The sequence below is a fragment of the Astyanax mexicanus genome, chromosome 18, assembly GCF_023375975.1.
Source record: "Astyanax mexicanus isolate ESR-SI-001 chromosome 18, AstMex3_surface, whole genome shotgun sequence".
Lineage (NCBI taxonomy): Eukaryota > Metazoa > Chordata > Actinopteri > Characiformes > Acestrorhamphidae > Astyanax > Astyanax mexicanus.
In genome coordinates this window covers 7,003,851-7,027,500 of record NC_064425.1, presented here as the reverse complement: position 1 = coordinate 7,027,500, position 23,650 = coordinate 7,003,851, and the positions used below count along the sequence as shown (strand labels likewise).

General features: G+C 42.1%; 1 protein-coding gene across 5 annotated transcripts in view; it reads left to right on the top strand.

The window, feature by feature from the left end:
* fat3a (FAT atypical cadherin 3a) overlaps positions 1–23,650 on the top strand; it is a 190,927-nt gene that overhangs the window by 74,504 nt on the left and 92,773 nt on the right. For all 5 annotated transcript variants that reach the window (XM_049466962.1, XM_022669310.2, XM_049466961.1 and 2 more), the window contains exon 3: positions 1–2,880. This exon is cut by the window's left edge and continues 247 nt beyond it. In XM_049466962.1, coding sequence (XP_049322919.1) covers positions 1–2,880 — 2,880 coding nt within the window. The remainder of the gene's footprint in view (positions 2,881–23,650) is intronic.

Genomic DNA, 23,650 nt, shown 5'->3' with positions numbered 1-23,650 from the left:
TTCTGGATATGAACGACCTTCGTCCCCTTTTCTCCCCGACCACTTATTCCGTCACTATCGCGGAAACCACGCCGCTACGCACCAGCATTGCCCAGGTAACTGCCACGGACGCTGACACGGGCTCCAATGGCGAATTTTATTACTTCTTCAAAGAGCGTGTGGACCTCTTTGCTGTTCACCCAACTAGTGGCGTCGTTTCCCTCAGTGGGAAGCTGGACGTGGACGCACAAAGCCGCTATGACCTGGAGATCCAGGCTGTGGACCGTGGGATGAAACTCTACGGCAACAATGGCGTCAGCAGTACCGCTAAACTCTTTGTGCATGTAGAGCGAATTAACGAGCATGCACCCCAGATCCACGTAGCGACACTTGCGCCAATCTGGGCTGAGAAAATGCCGGCCGTTGCAGTGCTCACGGTCGAGGATGCTGACGAGGGCTTAAATGGAGAAATCGAGGGTGTTAATATAATAGCTGGGGATCCTCTTGATCTCTTTAGCATTGAAAGACCTGACATAGGGAGCATGGAAGAAGGAGGCGGGGAAGGAGCTAGTAGTGAATTTATAATTCGAGCTCCTGAGAATCTGGATTGGGACAGTTACCCATTTGGGCTAAACCTTAGTTTGCAGGCGAGAGATCGGGGAACACCACAGAAGTTCTCTACAGTGCAAATAGTGAGCCTTAAGCTGTCCAGGCCGAGTCCAGCGGATGTCCGGTTTCAGAAGGATGCGTATGAGGTCAACCTGAGTGAGGTTGCACCTCCAGGCAGTGTCTTGGTGGCAGTGAAGCTCCAGCCTGAACCGGACGATGCTGAATACATCCTGACGCCTTCTGCGGACTCTGGATTTTTCAGCATCAACACTATCACAGGTGTCATTAGCACATCACGCTGGCTAACAAAGATCGCACAGCAGGTCTTTGAGCTAGAGGTCATGGAAGTTGACAGTGAGCTCAGGGTCAAGGTCAAGGTGTCCCTGGAAGATGCCAATGACAATGCGCCCATTTTTGCACAACAGTCTTATGAAGTGTTCGTCAATGAAAGTGTTGGTGTAGGAACTACAGTTGTCACAGTCACAGCTTCCGACGCAGATCACGGGGAGAACGGGTACATCACGTACAGCATGGCAAGTCTGACACCACTGCCATTTGCTGTCCACCAGTTCAGTGGTGCTGTCACTACTACGCAAGAGTTGGACTTTGAGTCGTCCTCGGAAAGTTTCAGCTTTGTGGTGCGAGCCTCAGACTGGGGTGCCCCCTACCGACGGGAGAGCGAAGTCAATGTAACTGTACACCTAGAGAATGTGAACGACAACCAGCCACTGTTTGAGAAAGTGGACTGTATAGGAGTGGTGTCTCGTGACCTGCCCATCGGGGAGGTCATCACTACCATGTCCGCCATAGACATCGATGAACTGGAGCTGGTAAAGTATAAGATTCTCTCAGGCAATGAGCACAGCTTCTTTGATTTGAACCCTGATTCCGGAGTCATGACTCTTCGTCGTTCCCTTGCCGTCGCCAACCCCAAAAATTCTTTCAGTCTAAAAATCACTGCCACGGATGGGGAGACCTTCTCGGACCCCATGTTTGTGAACATATCCGTCGTACAGGGCAAATCCCCACCTAAAAGCTTCAGCTGCAAGGAGACTCGTGTAGCCCAGCGACTTGCAGAGAAGCTCCTACGAAAGGCCAAAGCCAACAGTCGACCCAAAACTGAAGAAGGCTTCATTGACTTGTTCTCTGTAAATCGACAGACACCTCAGTTTGACAAATCTTTCCCTACTGACATCTCCGTCCGTGAAGACCTGGAGGTTGGCACAGATGTCTTCCAGGTTAAAGCCTACGATGGTGACACAGGATTTAACGGCCAAGTCTTGTATGCAATCTCCAGTGGCAACACAGACAGCAGCTTTACAATTGGGATTTTGAGTGGAACGATCAGCATTTTCCTTCCGTTGGACAGGGAAAGAACAGATCGATATCTTCTGAACCTCACTCTTTATGACTTGGGCCAACCACAAAGGTCTGCTTGGCGTCTCCTCACAGTCTATGTAGAAGATGCCAATGACAATTCACCACAGTTCTTGCAGGACAGTGGCTATCAGGCACGGATTCCAGAAAACACACCTATCGGCACGGAAGTGATCCAAGTAGAAGCCACCGATAAAGACCAAGGTTCCAATGGTGAAATCCAGTATTCCCTATTGACAAGCACTTCTCAGTTTGGCATCAACAGTTCTAACGGGATTGTGTATGTGGCCGGCCAGTTGGATCGTGAGTCTGTACCCTCATTCGTGCTCAAGGTAGAAGCCCGGGACCGAGCAGAGCGAACCACTCAGCGATTTTCCATCACCACACTTCGCATTGCACTGGAGGATGTCAATGACTGCTCTCCAGCATTCATACCGAGTGTGGTCAACGCCCGGGCGCTGGAGGACCTGCCTCTGGGCACAGTCATCGCCTGGCTGGACACACAGGACCCTGACCTAGGCCCAGGAGGAGATGTACGCTACTCACTTGCTAGCGACTACGATGGTCGTTTTGACGTGGATAAGGTTAGCGGTGCCATCCGGCTAACGAAGGAGCTGGATTACGAGACCCAACAGTTCTTTAACCTGACGGTTCGAGCCAAAGACAGGGGACGCCCTGTTTCTTTGCTGTCGGTTAGTTTTGTGGAACTAGAGGTGGTGGATGTGAACGAAAACCTCTACGCTCCTTATTTTTCCAACTTCGCTTTGAACGGATCAGTGAAGGAGAGTGCTCGGATCGGGACGTCCGTGCTGCAGGTGTTGGCGCGGGATGATGACACCGGTCGGGACGGGGAGGTGCAGTACTCCATTCGGGATGGCAGTGGACTGGGCAGATTCACCATTGACGAGGAGACAGGTATGTGCTTGTGAGATTATGTCTCTAATTAACATGCTAATTTATGTCATTACTATGCTAATTAACTTTATTTCCAGCTTAATTGGATGAGAATGTGAGTGTATTCTTCAGATCACGCTTAATCGCTCGTGCGCTGGTTATTACGGAGCCTGCTCTTCTCTGTGCTGACATTGTGAAGCTGTGTTTTTTTCGCTGCCAGCCGGTTTGACTTTGTTCCTTGTGGATGTGCGGGACTGATGGTTGCTCTAAAGGGATTTGCACATGGATGTGCCACTGTGTCAGTGTTCTATTTTCCTCACAAAAGTGACCTACTTGTTTCAAGCGTCTGACAATACACTGTGCGATTGTGGTGATTTGTTACATTATTAGATAACTGTTGGGAAACGCACTGGGCTGGAAACACAACAGACAAATGCACAGAGATTTACAAAGCCATTTTTCTCTGATACGCTGAATGTTTAAAAATTACGAAAAATAAATAGTTCCTAAATAAATATTGTATTCTTTTAGTGGATGTATTTAATAAGTATTTAATGCTTTATTTTGATTATTTATGATTCTATGATCTATGTTGGCCTGTGCTGAATTTCAGGAGGTGGAATCAAAATTGTCTGACCATATCTTTCTTATTCGGCTTGGGTCATCTCTAAACTCTGTTATAGCTTATAATCATCATCTTTATAACTGTGCCCATCAATTTCTGTTTTGCTTTTTTTCTGGGCTGTGCTGTTCTCTTATTGGAGGCTGTCACTGCATTATTCACTGCTGGATTTGAAATCTTATATGTAACTGTGCTTTTTGCATGTGGTTGAGTTTTAACTGTGCTGTTTGTCAGTTGGTTGATTTGTAACTGTGCTGTTTGTCGCTTGGTTGATTTGGATCTGTGCTGTTTGTCGGTTGGTTGATTTGTAGCTGTGCTGTTTGTTGTTCGATTGATGTATAACTGTTCTGTTTGTCACTGTTGATTGCTTGTCTGTGGCTTAATTTGTTACTGTGAGGTTTGTCGGTTGCTTAAATTGTAACTGTGCTGTTTGTCGGTTTGTTAATATGTAATTGTGCTGTTTGCTGTTTGGTTGATTTGTAACTGTGCTGTTTGTCAGTTGCTTAATTTGTAACTCTGCTGTTTGTTAATTGGTTAATTTTGAACTGTGCTGTTTGTCTGTTTCTTAATTTGTAACTATGCTGTTTGTCGGTTTCTTAATTTGTAACTGTGCTGTTTGTCAGTTGGTTAATTTGTAACTGTGTTGTTTGTCGGTTCCTTAGTTTGTAACTGTGCTGTTTGTCGGTTTCTTAATTTGTAACTGTGCTGTTTGTCGGTTCCTTAATGTGGAACTGTGCTGTTTGTCATTTGGTTAATTTGTAACTGAGCTGAACTGTGCTGTTTTACTTCTAATAGTCAATATTTAAAAAAGAGTTTTTTGAGTTGGTGGATGTTTTGTTGTACTGTTGAGCTATTAATGGATGCTTAGCTGTTCTGTTGTTTTTTATTTATGCTGTTTTTGCTTTTGTTTGCCTACTTTAGAGGATTTTAAGGTAGTGTGAGTTTGTGAGAGTTTGTGAAGAAGTTCAGAGCGGCTTCAGGGTCGGGGTATATGAGGTATATATAATATGTGGAGTAATATTTTTACCTTTTTTCCCTGCCCTGCTATTAGGTAAAGGTAATATTTCTGCCGTATTGCTCGGCTTTAGTTGTAAGTAGTTGTAAGTGAATTTCTGAGCTGGAGCTTCAGAGGACTGTCTGATGCTGAGATCAGGAGAGTGTCTGACACGGGAGAGTTATTTTGGTGGGAAATGAGGACAGTGTGAGAATCCTGGGATGACAGGTGCTGAAGTTAGGTGTGTGTGTGTGTGTGTGATCTATGTGTTAAACTCCTGTCTGAAAAGGTCTGGGAACAGCGTGGAGGTTTTTATTTACGCTCAGCACCGCTCTGGTGTTTCTGAGCAGGACGCTTCTGAACCTGTCACACACACTGTATCGCTCTCTGGCTGACAGGGTGCTTTGTGACAGTGCACCTGAAGGTACTGCTGACATTTTACTGCTTTGTGTTCATTTAAATGAGTAAACGTGTGTGTGTGTGTGTGTGTGTGTGTGTGGCTAAACAGCCACTCGGGTGGAGACCAAAGAATTGTTCATCAGGAGAAAGGAAAGGGAGTGTGTGTGTGCGTTTGTGTCTGTGTGTGTGTGTTTGTGTGTGTGTGTGCGTGTGTGTGGGGGAGGTGCTGAGGTCAGAGTAATCCTGGAATAAAGGTGAGAGATGAAGAGAAGAAGAAAGCAAGATGAGAAATAACAGAGCTGAAGTTCAGGGGGCATAGGTGTGTGTGTGTGTGTGTGTGGTTATGTAGTTGTGTAGGTGTGTGTGTGTGTGTGTGTGTGTGTGTCTGCTCTTGTCTGAAAGCCATGAATACCTTGTTGTGTGTTTAGGAAAAAAAGGAGAGAGAAAACTTCAAGCCCTGGAAAGGGCATGTCTCAGACACACACACACACACACACACTTTCAAGCATTCTGTGATACGCAGTTACCACAGCAACCCACACAGATACCACACAGCAACCCACACAGATACCACAGCAACCCACAACGATACCACACAGCAACCCACAACGATACCACACAGCAACCCACACAGATACCACACAGCAACCCACAACGATACCACACAGCAACCCACACAGATACCACACAGCAACCCACAACGATACCACACAGCAACCCACACAGATACCACACAGCAACCCACACAGATACCACACAGCAACCCACACAGATACCACACAGAACCCACACAGATACCACACAGCAACCCACACAGATACCACAGCAACCCACACAGATACCACACAGCAACCCACACAGATACCACACAGCAACCCACAACGATACCACACAGCAACCCACACAGATACCACACAGCAACCCACACAGATACCACACAGCAACCCACACAGATACCACACAGCAACCCACACAGATACCACACAGCAACCCACAACGATACCACACAGCAACCCACAACGATACCACACAGCAACCCACACAGATACCACACAGCAACCCACAACGATACCACACAGCAACCCACACAGATACCACACAGCAACCCACAACGATACCACACAGCAACCCACACAGATACCACACAGCAACCCACACAGATACCACACAGCAACCCACACAGATACCACACAGCAACCCACAACGATACCACACAGCAACCCACACAGATACCACACAGCAACCCACAACGATACCACACAGCAACCCACACAGATACCACACAGCAACCCACACAGATACCACACAGCAACCCACACAGGTACCACACAGCATCCCACACAGATACCACAGCAACCCACAACGATACCACACAGCAACCCACAACGATACCACACAGCAACCCACACAGATACCACACAGCAACCCACACAGATACCACAGCAACCCACAACGATACCACACAGCAACCCACAACGATACCACACAGCAACCCACAACGATACCACACAGCAACCCACACAGATACCACAGCAACCCACAACGATACCACACAGCAACCCACAACGATACCACACAGCAACCCACAACGATACCACACAGCAACCCACACAGATACCACACAGCAACCCACACAGCAACCCACACAGATACCAGAACAACACACGCAGATGATGTCCAGACACCCAAATCCGATCTGTTCACTTGAAAATAACAGTGCACTTAGTTTTAACGGATCTGATAAATAAATCTGATTAACCTGCACACGGTCTGAACACAATCTCAGACTGAATCTGGAGAAATGCTGTGGTAGTGAATCTGCTAGGAGAAGACTGTGCTCGAGTTCTAGATGCTTTGAGTTCTGCTCTTTTTCACAGTGCTGTGAATCTGAAGGTCAGTCTGTAGGATTTAATTGTTTTCTTTCTTACATCAGTATGAGAATGACCTCCATCTGTCCGCCGCCGAGCTGCTGGTAAATTTAGCCTGGAAAGGCGCTCGTTTAGAAGCTCTTCTCTACAAAGAGCTTTTTGCACTCTTCAGAACTCTGGTTAAAAGTTCAAACACACTGAGAGAGACTGAGGGCTGAGACCAGGGCCTGAGCCATGCGAAAAGCTCTGTTATATATCCTGTTTATATAGTTAATGCTTCCTCCAATGACTGTATTGATATTATATGGGTCCTGCAGCATGATTTTGCTTGATTTAGGGCAGGTGAGCATGTCTTTGCTATCATAACGATGGGAAAAGTACATAGTGTGGGGCTTGAAATGCACAAAAGGCATTTAGTAAAACCATTGCATTACCTTTTTAAGAACCAGGTGTGCTCTGACTTTGGCAGATTGCTATTTTAACAGTGCAGCTGGACGTCAGTAAATTGACCTGTTCGTTCACACTGTGAAGGTGCACCAGCAGCTCATTTACAGGAACAGCAATGTTACTTCATTAAGTATTCTGTTAATTGTTGATGTAAAAGTTGTGTTTGTGCACTGCTGCGTGTTCATGTGTGTTTAATAAGCGGGGGGTGTACAGTATGTGCAGCGCGCCTGTGTTACCAAGATAGCAATGAACATCTGACTGTTGACATCTGTCTAGGTTGTATCCAGTCAGTGGAGCACCTGTGCTTTCTATTGCCAAGATAGCAATACACCACCAGAAATTTACCTGAACACACCTCATTCCCAGATCACCATGCCCATCAGTGTAGATATATTCACAAGCACTGTTACTATTTAAACGATGCAGGTGGAAGGTGTGAAAGTAGACTGTTGGCGGGGTGAAAGATAGCAATGAGCATGTCAACACACCTTGCGCTGCAGTTCAGCTATATAGATTGTATATACCATATATACAGTCACTGCTTTAGTAAGTGTATAGGGAGAGTGATTCATGTTTATGGGATCTGTATTTTTTTCAGATAACAAACGTGAGGTGTGGTGTAATTTGTTTTCACGTTCAAAGACACACACACACACACACACACACACACACACAAACACACACACACACCCCGTAGTAAGAGTGAATCTATTGCTCTTGTTAGCTGTATGTTGGCAGCAACCATAAATCACCCGGGGACTGGGAAGATCTCTACACACACTTACTCACTGCTCATACACGCACACACACACACGCACACACACACACACAAGAATATATTCAGTTATCGTTTATACAAGACTATAAAACTGTGCACATACAGTATCTCACCTCTCACATTTTTGTAAATATTTTATGATATATTTTCATGTGACAACACTGAATATATGACACTTTAATACAATGCAAAGTAGTCACTGTTCAGCTTGTATAACAGTGTAAATTTACTGTGCCCTCAAAATAACTCAACACACAGGCACTAATGTCTAAACCACTGCAACAAAAATAAGTGAAAATGGACGAATTGTGCCCAACGTGTCAATATTTTGTGTGGCCACCATTATTTTCCACCACTGCCTTAACTCCCTTGTGCATGGAGTTCACAAGAGCTTTACAGGATGCCACTAGAATCGAAACTCTTCCGCTCCTCCATGAGGACATCACAGAGCTGGTGGATGTTAAAGACCTTGCGCTTCTCTACCTTCTGTTTGAGGATGCCTCACAGATGCTTAATTTATGGTTTAGGTCTGGAGACATACTTGAACCCGTCCATCACCTTTATCTTCAGCTTCCTTAGCAATGCAGTCGTCATTTTGGAGGTGTGTTTGTGTTTGGGGTCGTTATCATATTGGAAAACTGGCCCTGTTTTTGAAGGTAGCGGATCATGCTTTGCTTCAGAATGTCACTGTACATGTTAAAATTCAGCTCTCCAGTGCCGGAAGCACTCACAAAGCCCAAGACCATGATGCTACCACCACCATGCTTGACTGTAGACAAGGGACAAGGGACAGTTTCCTTGGTACTCCACACCAGAGTGCCACCACACATGCTGGTCACCATTTAAGCCAAACAAGTTTATCTTGATCTTGTTAGACTACAGGACATGGTTCCAGTAATCCATCCTCTTGTTTGCAGGCTTTCTTGTGCATCAGCTTCAGAAGAGGCTTTCTTCTAGGACAGTGTCATGCAGACAGAGTTGATGCAGTTTTTGCATTGTTTACCCCCCCCCCCCCCCCCCACTTCTGCAACCTCTGCAGCAATGCTGGCAGCACTCATGCTCTATTTTTCTTAAAGCAAACCTCTGGACATGTGGACTCAACTTTTCTTTGGTCGACCCTGGGGAGGCCTGTTCTGAATGGAATCTTTCCTGAAAAACTGCTGTATGACGTTGGTCATTGTGCTGTATCTCTGTTTTAGGGTGTTAGCAAATTTCTTATAGCCTAGGCCATCTTTGTGGAGAGCAACAATTCTGTTTCTCACATCCTCAAGAGAGTTCTTTGCCATGAGGTGACATGTTGAATGTCTAGTAGCTAGTATGAGAAAATTAAACCTAAAACACCAAATTTAACAGACCTGCTCCTCATTCACACCTGAGACTTTGTAACACTAACGAGTCACATGACACCAGGTAGGGAAAATGGCTAATTGGGTACAATTTGTCCACTTTCGCTTAAGTGTGTACTCTCTTTTGCTGCAGTGGTTTAGACTTTAATGGCTGTTATACAAGCTGAACAATGATTTTATACACACAGTAAATATAATATTTTTACACACACACACACACACAGAGATGCTGGTGTAGGTTGCAGGGCTCTGACAGCTGGTGTGTGTTTGCGGTGGTGCTGCTCCTGCAGGCTTTGTTGAAGGTCAGAGCTGAAGCACATTAACAGTCTGCAGAGGAGCAGAAAGTCCGCAGTGCTGCCCACTCCAGCCCCGCCGACCACAGCTGACCCCGACTCCCACACGGGACTAAACCCACGGGAAACCTCGCAGCTACACACTAAAAGCATCTGCTAATCAATATTATTGATCAGTGATCAGGCCTGTTCAGTGCTGGAGGACACATGCCATTATCCCTCATCTGTAATCCAATAACACTGAAACAGAACCCGCACTGCAATTCATTACACTCATTACTTATTAATATGAGCCACGAAATTGTAAAATGAATAGTAATTATTTTCACTAATGCTTGTGAATGTAAACAAACTCTAAAATTGAAAATAATCAATACCAACAAGTCAGGGGAAGTCTATTAATGTGTGAAATGGCATTAAAAAAAGATAAGTTCAGGGGAACTGTGGAGGTCAACAAGATACAGTGTTTGAAGTAGGGGTATGCCATAATATCCATATTGCCGCATTGTATGTACATTTTTGAATATATTGTGAACTATATTATACCCTGAAATATAGTGCCATCTCAACCAGCCCTATTTCTCACATCAGGGTCTAACTTTTTTGCTGTTTTTAGCAAAAGAAAAAAAACACACTGTTCTCATTTCCCATTATATATCTACTAGATACTATATATTATATATGTCCAGTATCATTTATTTTGCTTTAATACTTTTAAATCTTAGATATACACAGATATTTGGAGTGCATTATTATTACTATCATGACGTTCTGGATCATTGACTTCTGTTACAAATCTGATAAAATTCTTGTATTTTTTTAATATCTCAGTTAGGGGTGTGCCATATCATATTGTATGCAATAATACAAATGTTTCATTTTCCTGCAGTAGTGTATTCTTGAAATATATATATATATATATATATATTAATTCAGTGTTTTTTATTTTTCATAACGCCAAGAGTATCGTTATCACGGAAATACCATGAAATTAGGGCTGGCCCGAATAGCGTTTTTTGAGCTCCGGATATTCGGCACTGATTCGAAGCGAATATTCGAATATTCGTTTTTAAAAAAAGAGGTAAAAAAAATAAATAAAAAAAAGCAAATCACGGCCCCTTTAATCCACTGAAAAATGTTCAATTTGCTCTGACCGACGAGACATATTCACCCCGGATTTTTGTTGTTTTTATCCCCCATATTTTTTCTGTGTTTTTAGCCCAGATTTCTTTGTGTTTTCATCCCGGAATTTCTGCTGCCCCACACGCGGCTTATCCGCTGCGTAAGCAGGCTAGGAGGCTGCTGCACGGTTTCTCCGCTGCGCAAGCCAGCCCAGTAAATTGCTGTTTGTGTTTTCACACTTAGGCTATTTGCTTAAAAAAACAAACAAAAAAAACGTTTGTTCAGGAAGTATTTTATATTCTTAAACATTGTTAATTATATTAGAGGACAGTCATTGTAAACTGTACTTGGTCTATTTCGGTTAAAGGATTGTGCAGGGCATATTACTGATTTTGTATTTTTGCACTTGGGCTATAAGCTCAATATTAAATATTTCGTTTGTTTAGAAATTATTTTATATTTTTAAACCATGTTAAATTATATTAGAGTAGAGGAAAGTCATTGTTAATGACGTTATTGTACTTGGTCTATTTCGGTTTAAGCATTGTGCAGGGCATAGCCGTATTACTGATTTTGTATTTTTGCACTTGGGCTATAAGCTCAATATTAAATATTTCGTTTGCTTAGAAATTATTTAATATTTTTAAACCATTTTAAATTATATTAGATAAGAGGAAATTCGTTCAGACATCATTTTTGTAGGCCAGGCTTTTGTAACCGATTTAGCCCCTACTGTTGCCACATTACCCCTTACGTTTTATTATATAAATCAGTTTCGAAGAGCCTGCATTTTTTTTTATCATGTATAATAGAGGTCTGCGCGAGACTGATTTTTAAACCCACTCTTCCACGCTCCCGCGTTTCTGTCTCGTTACCGCTCCGCAAAAAAATTGCTTCTTTTAATCCCGCGCCCGCCCGCCACATAGTGCGGTCCCGTTCCTTACCCCAGTCCAAACACCATCGGTGTGTGCGTGTGTGTGTCGGTCCATCCTGCGCGTTGAGAGTTTTCTTTAGGTTTTTTTTTTTTTTACAATTATTACAGTTACAGTTAACTATTTATTAATTTGCTCCCGCATCGTCTGGATTAAACTCCCGCTCCAGCCAATAACAGTTCAGTTCTGTCCCGCGCGCAAGATATTCTGACGGGACCCGCGAGAACAGAAGTGGTTAGAGTGAGGTGGAACTCTGGAAAGGAGAAAAAAAACGAATATCCGAATACCAAAATTAAAAACCGAATACCTACTCAACGAACGAATATCCGAATACCCGAATATTCGGGTCCAGCCCTACATGAAATATTGTGATATTATTTTAGAGCCTTATCACCCACCCCTAACTATCACATCAGGGTACTACTTTTTTTTAAACTGTTTTTAGCAAAAGAAAAATTCACACTGTTCTCATTTTCCATTATATATCTACCAGAGACAGATTATATCTGTCCAGTATCATTTATTTTACTTTAATCCTGGATATAAGGAGATATTTGGAGTGCATTATTATTAGTATCATGATGTTCTGGATCATTGACTCCTGTTACAAATCTGATAAAATTATTGTATTTGGTAATTTAAATATCTCATTTAGGGGTGTGCCATATCATATCGTATGCAATGATACAAATGTAATTTTCATTTTGTTGCAGTAGTGTATTCTTGAAGTTACGATAGCAAAGCCACACTGACACCCCCCTTAATCAAGCTACACGTTGTATGGATCATGGCTCACCTATAGATAAAGCTAAAATAGGGCCACACATGCAGGGATTTCTTCTGATCTAAGATGTTCCTAAGTCCGAACTCCTAAATGTGGGGATTGTGAACTTTTGCACACGGACTGTTTTATGTTTTATGTATGAAAGGTGTGAGTCGATACTGTGGAGCAGTTTTAGTGAAGGTGACGTTCTGACAAAGTCTATGGATCTAATGTAACACAGAACACACTCACACTGTCTGTACTGGGATCATGTGTCTACGCTTTAGGCGCTTGTGTCCAGTGTAATATTGGATTTATTCATCACACACACACACACACACACACACACACACACACACACATAAAAACACACACAGTTCCATGGCTTTGAGCAGAATTCCTGTAAGTCCGTGTGGTTGGAACTCTATTCAGTCCATGGTTACCCAGCGTAGCCTGCAAGCCACACACACACACACACACACACACACACACACACACACACACAGAAGCGCTGAGATCTGTAATGTTAAATATAGTCTCAGAATAACAGACTGAACGCACGAGTAGACAGAAATGACAGACTTCTTCCTCCACCCACTCTCTCTCTTTTTCATTCTCTAGCTCTGTCTTTTAACAAACACTCATCTACATATACTACATCTACAGGGGTTGGACGATGAAACAGAAACACCTGGTTTTAGACCACAATAATTTATTGTGGTGACGGACAGTTCTGGTGGAATCAGGAGAGTTGAGTTGCAGATTGAATTCTGCCGTGATTTGTTCAGCCGTGGTTTTATGTTTTTTGAATACAATCCGGGTTAGCACCCGAACTTCCCTTTCAGACAGCTTCCTCTTACAGCGTCCACAGTTAATCCTGTTGGATGTGGTTGGTCCTTCTTGGTGGTATGTTGACATTACCCTGGATACCGTGACTTTTGATACATCACAAAGACTTGCTGTCTTGGTCACAGATGCGTCAGCAAGACGTGCACCAACAATTTGTCCTCTTTTGAACTCTGGTATGTCACCCATAATGTTATGTGCATTGCAATATTTTGAGCAGAACTGTGCTCTTACCATGCTAATTGAACCTTCACACTCTGCTCTTACTGGTGCAATTTGCAATTAATGAAGATTGACCAATTTAGCCATGAAACCTCCCACACTAAAATGACAGGTGTTTCAGTTTCATTGTCCAACCCGTGTACATATATAGTGTAAATGACTACAGGTATGGTTTGATTAAATACTAGGAGCCCTAATTAGGGCGTGTCAATGTGTCTTTGCTATCGTAACGACAGGAAAAGTAGGTCTTGCACGGCTCTAAACATGCAAAAGGCATATACTAATTCTCCTAATTAATCATGGGTTTGTTTTGATGGTAACTTAAAATGTCACTTGCCATTCCTTTTAAGAGCCAGAGACACACTGACGTATTTGGTGGATTGCTATTTTAACGGTGCAGCTACCTGGACGAGTCCAACGCTTCACAGCAGAGCAAAATGATCTGCTCTTTCACACAGTGAAGGTGCACCAGCAGCTAATTTACGAGAACAGCAATGTTTTTTTTATTTACTATTCTGTTTATGGTTGATGTAAAAGTTGGGCGTATGCACGGCGCACCTGTTACCAAGATAGTAATGAACGTCTGACTGTTGATGTTTAGGTCTAGGTTTTATTCAGTCAGTGGAGCACCTGTGTTTTCTGTTTTCTGCCAAGATAGCAATACACCAGAAATGTACCTGAAACTCACCTCATTTCCAGACCACCACACCCACCAGTGTAGATATATTCACAAGCACTGTTGCTGTTTAAACAATGAAGGTGGAAGGCATGTAAATAGACTGTTGGTGAGGTGTAAGATAGTAATGAGCAGAGTGTAAGAGGTTTTAGGGGCCCAGGGTCTACAACACACAGTCAACAATGTTTTACTCAGTTGCCAGATTTATCACCAACAAGGTATTAGAGTCTTTAAATTGTACAGTTTTCCCACAACAACTAATGAATTATTATTGTATATTGGTGTTTTATTCTCTCTCTCTCTCTCTCTCTCTCTCTCTCTCTCTCTCTCATGTAGTTTCATTTGTACAAAAGCATAAAACATTGTTTTATAGCTTCACACACACACACACAGAGAGAGAGAGAGCCGGGTACTGTGTGTTGACGTCAGTGAAGTGTTAAATGTTCTTGCTCTATATTTAGAGCTGCTGTTCTTAGAGAAACCCCGAATTAGCGTTTCTTCCTCACTGCAGCTCTAGCTCTCCTTCACTCTACTCCTCTACTACTCTCTTCTCTTATCTCCTCTACTTTGTCTCTCTCTTCAACTGCTCCTCCTCCATTCCTCCTCCTCTCCTCCACTACATCCTCCTTCAGTGATCCTCTTCTTCTCTTCTCTTGCTGTTTCTTCCATCTTTCCCCTTCTGTTCCTCCTCCTTTCTTTCCTTCACTGCTTTTTCTGTCCTCTGCCTCTCGTCTCCTCCACTGCTCCACCTCTCGTCTACTGCACTTCTCCTATTCTCTTCTTCTCCGCGTCTCCTACTTTTGCTTCTTTTCTCCATTTCTCCTATGCTCCTCCACTCCTCCGCTACCACTTCTGTTCTCAGCTGTACTTCTCCTCCTCTCTTCTCTACTCGTTCTCCTCCTTTCTCTTCTCCTTTCAATCTTTATTGCAGTGCTCCTCCTTCACTGCCCTTCACTGCTCTTCCTTTGCTCTAATGCTCCTCCTCTCTTCTCTCCTTCTCATCTTTTCTTCTCCTTCTCCTCCTTTTGTCCCCTTGTCCTTTCTTCCACTTTTCCTTCACTTTTCTTTTCACTGCTCCTTCTCTATTGCAGTGCTCCTCCTTTGCTTTCCTTCACTGCTTTTCCTTTGCTCCACTTCTCCTCCTCCCTTCTCTCCTTCTCCTTCTCTCTTTTTCCCTGTCCTTTCTTCCACTTTTCCTCTACTTTGCTTATTTTCTGTTGAAGTGTTCCTCCTTTGCTTTCCTTCACTGCTTTTCCTTTGCTCCACTCCTCCTCTTTTCTCTCTTTCTTCATTCTTATTCCTCCACCTCTTTTTTCACTGCTTCTTCTGTATTGCAGTGATACTCCTTTGCTTTACTTCACTGCTCCTCCTCTCTTCTCTCCTTCTTTTCCTCTCTTTTTCTTTTTCCCTTGTCTTTTCTTCCACTCCTCTTTTCACTGCTCTTTCTTTATTTTAGTTCTCCTCCTTCGCTTTTCTTTACTGCTCTTCTTTTGCTCCACTGCTCCTCCTCTTTTCTCCTCCACTGCTGCTGTTTATCCTCCTCCCGCTCTCCTCCAGTGCTCATTGCGTCCTCTCCTCTTTTCTCTGGTCATCTTCCAAATTCCTTCTTACATCACTCTTCTCCTCTTTTTCCTCTACAGCTGCTCCTTCTGTCCTCTGCAGGTCCTCTTGTCCTCCACCGCTCACTCTTTCCATCAGTGCTCCTGTTTTACTGTGTTCTCTTCGCTCTGTCTTCAGATGTATGTATAAATGATGAGCTGTGGAACTGTGTGAGTGGTGGCAGGTTCAGCTGATCACTGAAGGACAGGGTCAGGAAGGTCCACCTTCTGTCACTACAGTGCTGAAGCTATATATTGTACAAACTAGTGTACAATATATAGCTTATATATAGGAGAAAAGAGGAGGAGCAGTGGAGCAAAAGAAGAGCAGTAAAAAAAATGAAGGAGGAGATCTGCAATAGAGAACGTGAAAAGAGGAATGGAAGAAAAGTGGAAGAAAGGACAAGGGAAAAAGAAAAAGAGAGGAGAAGAAGGAGAGAAGAGAGTGAAGTAAAGCAAAGAAGTATCACTGCAATAGAGAAAGAGCAGTGAAAAGAGAAGTGGAAGAAAATAAGGGAACATTTCCAGCTCTCCTCCTACTTTCTTAATCTTCTCCTCATTCGTCTCTTCAGTACCTTTAGTTCTTTATGAGGGGCTCTTCTTCTCTTCTCTTGCTGTTTCTTCTATCTTTCCCAATCTATTCCTCCTTCTTTCTTTCCTCAACTGCTTTTTCTCTTCTCCTTGTCTCTTCTCTCTTTGTCCTCCTCTTCTTTTCTCCTCCACGTCTCATCCTTTTTCCTTCATCTGTTTTCTGCTCCTTGTTATTGTTCCTTCTCTCTATTCCTCCTATGCTCCTCCTGTCCTCCTCCACCATGTATGTTCTCCGCTGCTTTTTCTGACCCATACTGCTCCTCCTCTCTTCTCTCCTTCTCCCCTCTCTTTTCTCCTGTCCTTTCTTCCACTTGTCCTTCATTCCTCTTTTCACTAATCCTTCTTTATTGCAGTGCTCCTCCTTTGCTTTCCTTCACTGCTCTTCCTGTGCTCGACTGCTCCTCCTCTCTTCTCTCCTTCTTCTCTTCTCTCCTTCTTCTTTTCTCTTCTCTTCACTCCTTATTCTTTTCTCTTGCTCTTTCTTTCCTTGTCCTTTCTTCTACTTTTATCTTACTTCTCTTTTCACTTCTCCTTTTTTATTGCAGTGCTCCTCCTTTGCTTTCCTTCACTGCTCTTCTTTTGCTCCACTTCTCTTCTTCTCGTCTCTCCTTGTCCTCTTTATTTCTCTCTGTCCTTTCTTCCACATTTCCTTCACTCCTCTTTCCCCTCCTACTTCTCTATTGCAGTGCTCCTCCTTTGCTTTCCTTCACTGCCCTTCTTTTGCTCCACTTCTCTTCCTCTCTTCTCTCCTTCTCCTCCTCTTTTTCCCCTGTTCTTTCTTCCACTTTTCCTTTACTCCTCTTTTCCCTCCTACTTCTCTATTGCAGTGCTCCTCTTTCACTTTCCTTGACTGCTCTTCCTTGGCTCTACTGCTCCTCCTTTCTTCTCTCCTTCTCCTCCTTCTTTCCCAGTCCTTTCTTCCACTTTTCCTTCCCTCCTGTTTTCACTACTCCGTCTCTATTGCAGTGCTCCTCCTTTGCTTTTCTTCACTGCTCTTCCTGTGCTCGACTGCTCCTTTTCTCTTCTCTCCTTCTTCTCTTCTCTCTTTCTTCCCTTCTCTTCTCTTCACTCCTTATTCTTTTCTCTTCTCTCCTTCTCCCCCTCTTTCTTTCCTTGTCCTTTCTTCTACTTTTCTCTTACTTCTCTTTCCCCTCCTACTTCTCTATTGCAGTGCTCCTCCTTTGCTTTCCTTCACTGCTCTTCTTTTGCTCCACTTCTCTTCCTCTCTTCTCTCCTTCTCCTCCTCTTTCTTTCCTTGTCCTTTCTTCTACTTTTCTCTTACGTCTCTTTTCACTGCTCCTTCTCTATTGCAGTGCTCCTCCTTCGCTTTCCTTCACTGCACTTCCTTTGCTCTACTGCTCCTTATTCTTCTCTTCAGTACCTTCAGTTCTTTATGAGAGGCTCATTGTGTCTGTTATCTTCTCGCTGTCTGTGAATCACTGTTCTATAAATCAGTTCTAGTGTCTGTTGTTAGACTCTGAACCTCAGCACGGTTCTAGAACAGCTTCGGTTCCTCCTCTCTGTGGTACCTCTCTGCTGCCTCCGCCTGTCGCTCTGCTCAGTGTGCTGTTAGATAACAGATAAGTGCTGTAATTAATGGATGAATAATTAATGGCGCTAGATTAATTGTTGTTCCGTGTCATGACCAGTAATAGATTCATTTTCCTCCTCTCAAATAATGGGATGGTCATTTTCACCTCCCTAGACCTCCCCTCTTGGTCTTAATGGAGAGCCCATAAAGCCTCTTATTAAACGATTTTAACACACTTTCGTCACTCTTACAAACACAGATCCTGATCTCCCTCACTTACTGTTCTCTGTGGGAGGTTCTCTTGCTGAGTCTTGGTTCCTCTCAGTGTTTTTTCTTTAGGTACTTTATAGAACTTTATAGTAAACAAACAGCATCAGGCTCGGGTTCGGGCAGACAATCTAAACTCTAGTATGCAGAACTATATTATTATTGTTATTAATTTTCCATTCTTTTAAATAGCAGGATACTTTGACTTTTATTGCTCTGCCTGGCTCCAGTTTTTTAATACTATTTTTATTTTATTTAAAGCTATGGCATGATAATCACATATAGCTAAGTAACCAAGTATTATTGTTAAGGAAAACGAACGAAATAACGAGAACTAAAAGTGAAAATTAAAAGAAAAAAACTAAAATGAAGTGAAATTACAGATTGCATACCCTCATTTTCGTGTTTGTTAATTTATTTATAATTTATTTATACAAATGTGGTATATCACGATAAATATCGTTATCGTGATATAAAAAAATCCATATCGTGATATATGTTTTTTCCCAAATCGCCCAGCACTAATAACAAATATAAATCACACGTCATAGTTAAATGCACATAACAAAAAAAGTTATATACAAATAAATACATTTAGAACACAATAAGCAATCAAAACAAAACGAAAGAAAAGTACGATATGTACTTCGTTGTATAGTAGATGTACACAAATTCATACACAATACATACACCAAGTAATTATAGTAGGATTAAGAAACGTTTTAAGAAAATAATTGGTATTATTGGGTTGCTAAATACTATTTTAATTACTATTTTAAATCCATCTCTTATAGTCCCCGTTCTGCGGACTGTGGACAGATATTCATCTATCGTCCATGTCCTTTTAGATAATATATATTTTTTTATTTATTAGTTTTTGAACCTTGTTTTGCTATTGGTGTTGAGTAGTGGTTCAGTTAAGCAGTTCCACTCTTTAATGGCTCTGTAAATGACTGTTTTACACATGTAACTGGTTTTAGCTCTTGGTGGTTTAAAGTACAGTCATATGAAAAAGTTTGGTTGGGCACCCCTATTAATCTTAATCATTTTTAGTTCTAAATATTTGGGTGTTTGCAACAGCCATTTCAGTTTGATATATCTAATAACTGATGGACACACAAAGCACAAAAGCACACCTCAGGCAACTCTGTTTGTGGCGTGCTTGCAGAAATGGCTTCTTTCGCATCACTCTCCCATACAGCTTCTCCTTGTGCAAAGTGCGCTGTATTGTTGACCGATGCACAGTGACACCATCTGCAGCAAGATGATGCTACAGCTCTTTGGAGGTGGTCTGTGGATTGTCCTTGACTGTTCTCACCATTCTTCTTCTCTGCCTTTCTGATATTTTTCTTGGCCTGCCACTTCTGGGCTTAACAAGAACTGTCCCTGTGGTCTTCCATTTCCTTACTATGTTCCTCACAGTGGAAACTGACAGGTTAAATCTCTGAGACAACTTTTTGTATCCTTCCCCTGAACAACTATGTTGAACAATCTTTGTTTTTAGATCATTTGAGAGTTGTTTTGATGAGCCCATGATGCCACTCTTCAGAGGAGATTCAAATAGGAGAACAACTTGCAATTGGCCACCTTAAATACCTTTTCTCATGATTGGATACACCTGGCTATGAAGTTCAAAGCCCAATGAGGTTACCAAACCAATTTTGTGCTTCAGTAAGTCAGTAGTTAGGAGTATTCAAATCAATAAAATGATAAGGGTGCCCATACTTTTGAACCGGTCTAATTTTGGTTTAATGCATATTGCACATTTTCTGTTAGTACAATAAACCTCATTTCAATCCTGAAATATTACTGTGTCCATCAGTTATTAGATATATCAAACTGAAATGGCTGTTGCAAACACCCAAATATTTAGAACTAAAAATGTTTAAGATTAATAGGGTGCCCAAACTTTTTCATATGACTGTAATTTTTTGTTGAGTATCTCGTAGAATTAGTTCCACAGTCTCCCTCTGTTTTTTTGTATGTTTTGTAATTGATCATGAAGGCCCACTTGATAAATGTAGGCGATTAAATTGATAAAAAAAAAGGTTTACTCTGGAAAACCACAGCTTACTTCATCTCTCTCTCTCTCTCTCTCTCTCTCTCTCTCCCGGAGAAAGAGAGCACCAGTGAGGCTTTAAACACAACATGTTCTGTATAAACGCTCTGTGGTGAGCGGGGTAATGTAAATGGTGAGTGTAGGAGTTGGTCTTTTGTGTCGCTAAAAGGTGCTAACAGTGCTAAACACACTAAAAGTGTGTGTGTCTGTGTGTGTATATGTGGTTTTTGTCAGGCCTCCATCATCCAGACCGCCACATTGGAAGCTCATTGTTGGACAGAAATAGCTGCCGGTCGGCTCTATTTGTTTCTCCGAAAACAAAACTGCACAGCTTAGCGCTTAGCGGCTAGCGGCCTGCTTTTCCAGGCGCAGATTAAGTCCAGCTTCAGACCCAGAAGGGTTTTCTTCTCCCCCCATTGACAGGGTGATATAAGCCTAGCCTTGAACGTGGAGCAGCGGATCCAGGCTGACCGGGGGACATTGTTAGAGAGTTAAAATGAATTATTCACGAAGAGCTGCAGAGAGAAAAGGAGGAGAGGGGCTTTTTGTGGTGTGTTGTGGTGGTCTGGAGGAGTGCTGGGCCTTTGTGAGGAGTGCACAGCTGTAAAGTAGAGCATGAGCTAATGTGTTTTAGTCAGAGGATGACCAACACACTGGTCTGAACACACTATTATCAATATCAAGCAAAATCTCCAGTTCTTGTGTGGAAACTAAGCTGTAAAAAAAAAAAAAAAATCCTTTTTTTTATTATTTTATTTTTTTCCATTACATTTTCACTGAAGACTGAAGTGATCTAGACTTTGAAGGAACACATAAGGAATCATGTAGTAACTTAAAAGTGTTAAACAAACCAAAATATATCTGCTCTTATCCGGGAAGCTGTAACTGCGGCTGGTAACTCAGAATAACTTATTCTGTACAACAGAGAAAACTCTTGTTCTTCCTTTCATTGGGTGGTCCTGATAAGTGCCAGTTTAATCATTATAATCAATTAAAATGTTTTTGATGGTCTTTGCAACTGCACTTGACTGACCTTTATTTCCTACATTATTTTAATGATGTAATTTTTTAGTATTTTTTTTCTTTACTTGAGTTGAGTAGTTCTTTTCTTTATCTCATTATCTTCTTATTTAAGCATTTAGCTGGCTCTTATCTGGGGTACTGTTAACTTTGCCCTGATGAGTGCCAGTTTTGGATTGACTGACCTTCATTTGTTGGATTATAGTATTTTTTTCTTTACTTAGTTGAGTAGTTCTTGCTTCTCATAATATGGATTAGAACATGGATTACTCAAATAGAGCTCTTCACTATACCTGTAACTCTACCTCTTCACATCTGCTCGCACTGCACCTTTAAAATCAGCCTCTCCAGAGTACTAATAAGCTGACTTCGCCCTCCCACACACCTGTGGGACATCAGCTAATTAACTGGACTATTTATACTGGGACTCTTGTTTGTTATTCCTGGTTTTTGATCCTTGCTTGCTCTTGACTATCATTTTTTTCTTATGTTTTATTTCTGTTTTCTTTGTCATTTGCATCCAGACTATCCTGTTTGGTTCTTACAACCTCTTCACTAATTTACAACTGATGCTCTCAAACACATTAAGAGGAGCAAGAAATTCAAGTAATTAACTCTTGATGAGTTCAGCACAGCTGTTAACTGAAAGCCTGAATTCCAGGTACCTCATAAAATCCAGACAATATGTGCAAAACTGTCTAATCAAAGCAAGAGGTGCTGCTTTAAAGAATTTAAAATATAATATATATAACATAAAACATATTCTGGTTCCTTTTGTTGTCTATTAAATAATTACACGTTTTTTTTCTTCATAGTTTGGATGAGTTAAGTATTAATCAGATTTTAGTTTTTCATTGAGGAATTCAAACATTTGGTGAAGTTCCCCTTTAAGTGACATTAAATGTTAAGAGAGACGAGCCATCTACACACACACACGCACACACACACACAGTCCTAGTCTAGCACAAGCTGTTCTGCACAGGCAGGCCATAAACCTCCCACGGATTGGTAACAGTAAAGCGCTGCAGCTTATTCACAGTGGTGCGTGCACACACACATGCACACACACACACACACTGCAACTAACACATGCGGATGTAGCGCCTCACACACACTCACACACACACACACTTATTAACTCACAGTCACACAGGCATGCTCCTGATAGGGTGATAATTGGTTCTCTTTAATTAAAGCTGTGTATCTCATACATTTGGATTAGAGGGGGCTGCATTCGAGTTTGTGCGATTTCTTGCAGATGAGCGTTCGCATGCATGCGCGCGTGTGTGTGTATGTGTGCGTGTGTGTGTGTGTGTGTGTGAGAACGTCTGTAAATATGCATTTTCAATAGGGGGACAGTTCCGTTGGTGCTGGGAGCCGTTATATGTCCTCTTTATTTGAGTTGCTAGGATACGGCCCCCACTGGAGAAGCATTCCAGCCCGAATGGAGCTGTTTGATGTCCCACTAAACACACACAGACGAACACACACACACACACACTTGGGGCAAGTTTAAGTATGAATGAAAAAAGTTCTCAACACAGACACACACAGTAGGAGGACATCCTGCAGACACATGTGTTGCTGCCTTTTATGGCAGGACTTCCAGCTGGTATTTTTCAGCAGGATAATGCTCATCCATAGACAGCAAGGGTTTTCTAGGAACATCTACACCAGATTTCAACACTTTCTTTTTCCTGGTCTCCAGATTTATTACCAATCCAGCATTTACAGGAGCAGCTAGAATGCAGCTTCAGCGTCAAGCTACGAGTGTAGAGCAGGATCTACAGGCCCAGCTGCAGCAACTTTATCTTTATCTAAGCGTAAAACCTCCATACCCAACGGTATCACATTTGTATCCAGACTAGAGGCTCCAACAGGGTCATAGGCTATGTTCACATTAGGGGTGGGCGATATAGCTCTAAAATATTATCACGATATTTCAGGGTATCTTTGCGATAACGATATACTTGGCGATATAGGAAAACTAAAATAATTCATTCATTTCAGGAATATAGTATAATAGTATAACAGTATAATCATAATGTGGCTAAATAAATAATATAGCATAAAATAATATAATGCAGCAAATAATATTGCAGAATATTTAGTGCATGCATATAAACTGCAAACTAAAACAATTATACAATAAATACACCTAAAGCTTCATAGTAAATAAATAATAGACTACTTTTAAGACAGAACAGCCCTATTATCACGATATGGATTTTTAATATCATGATATTTCTGTCACGATATATTGTATACGATATAATATTGCCCACCCCTAATTCACATTACAAGCCGCATTGCTCAAATTACATTTTTTGCTCAGATCAGATTTGACTATATTGACGGTTCACATTCACTGTAAATGTAAGTGATCTGTATCTGTGTGTAATGTGAACGAATCTGTC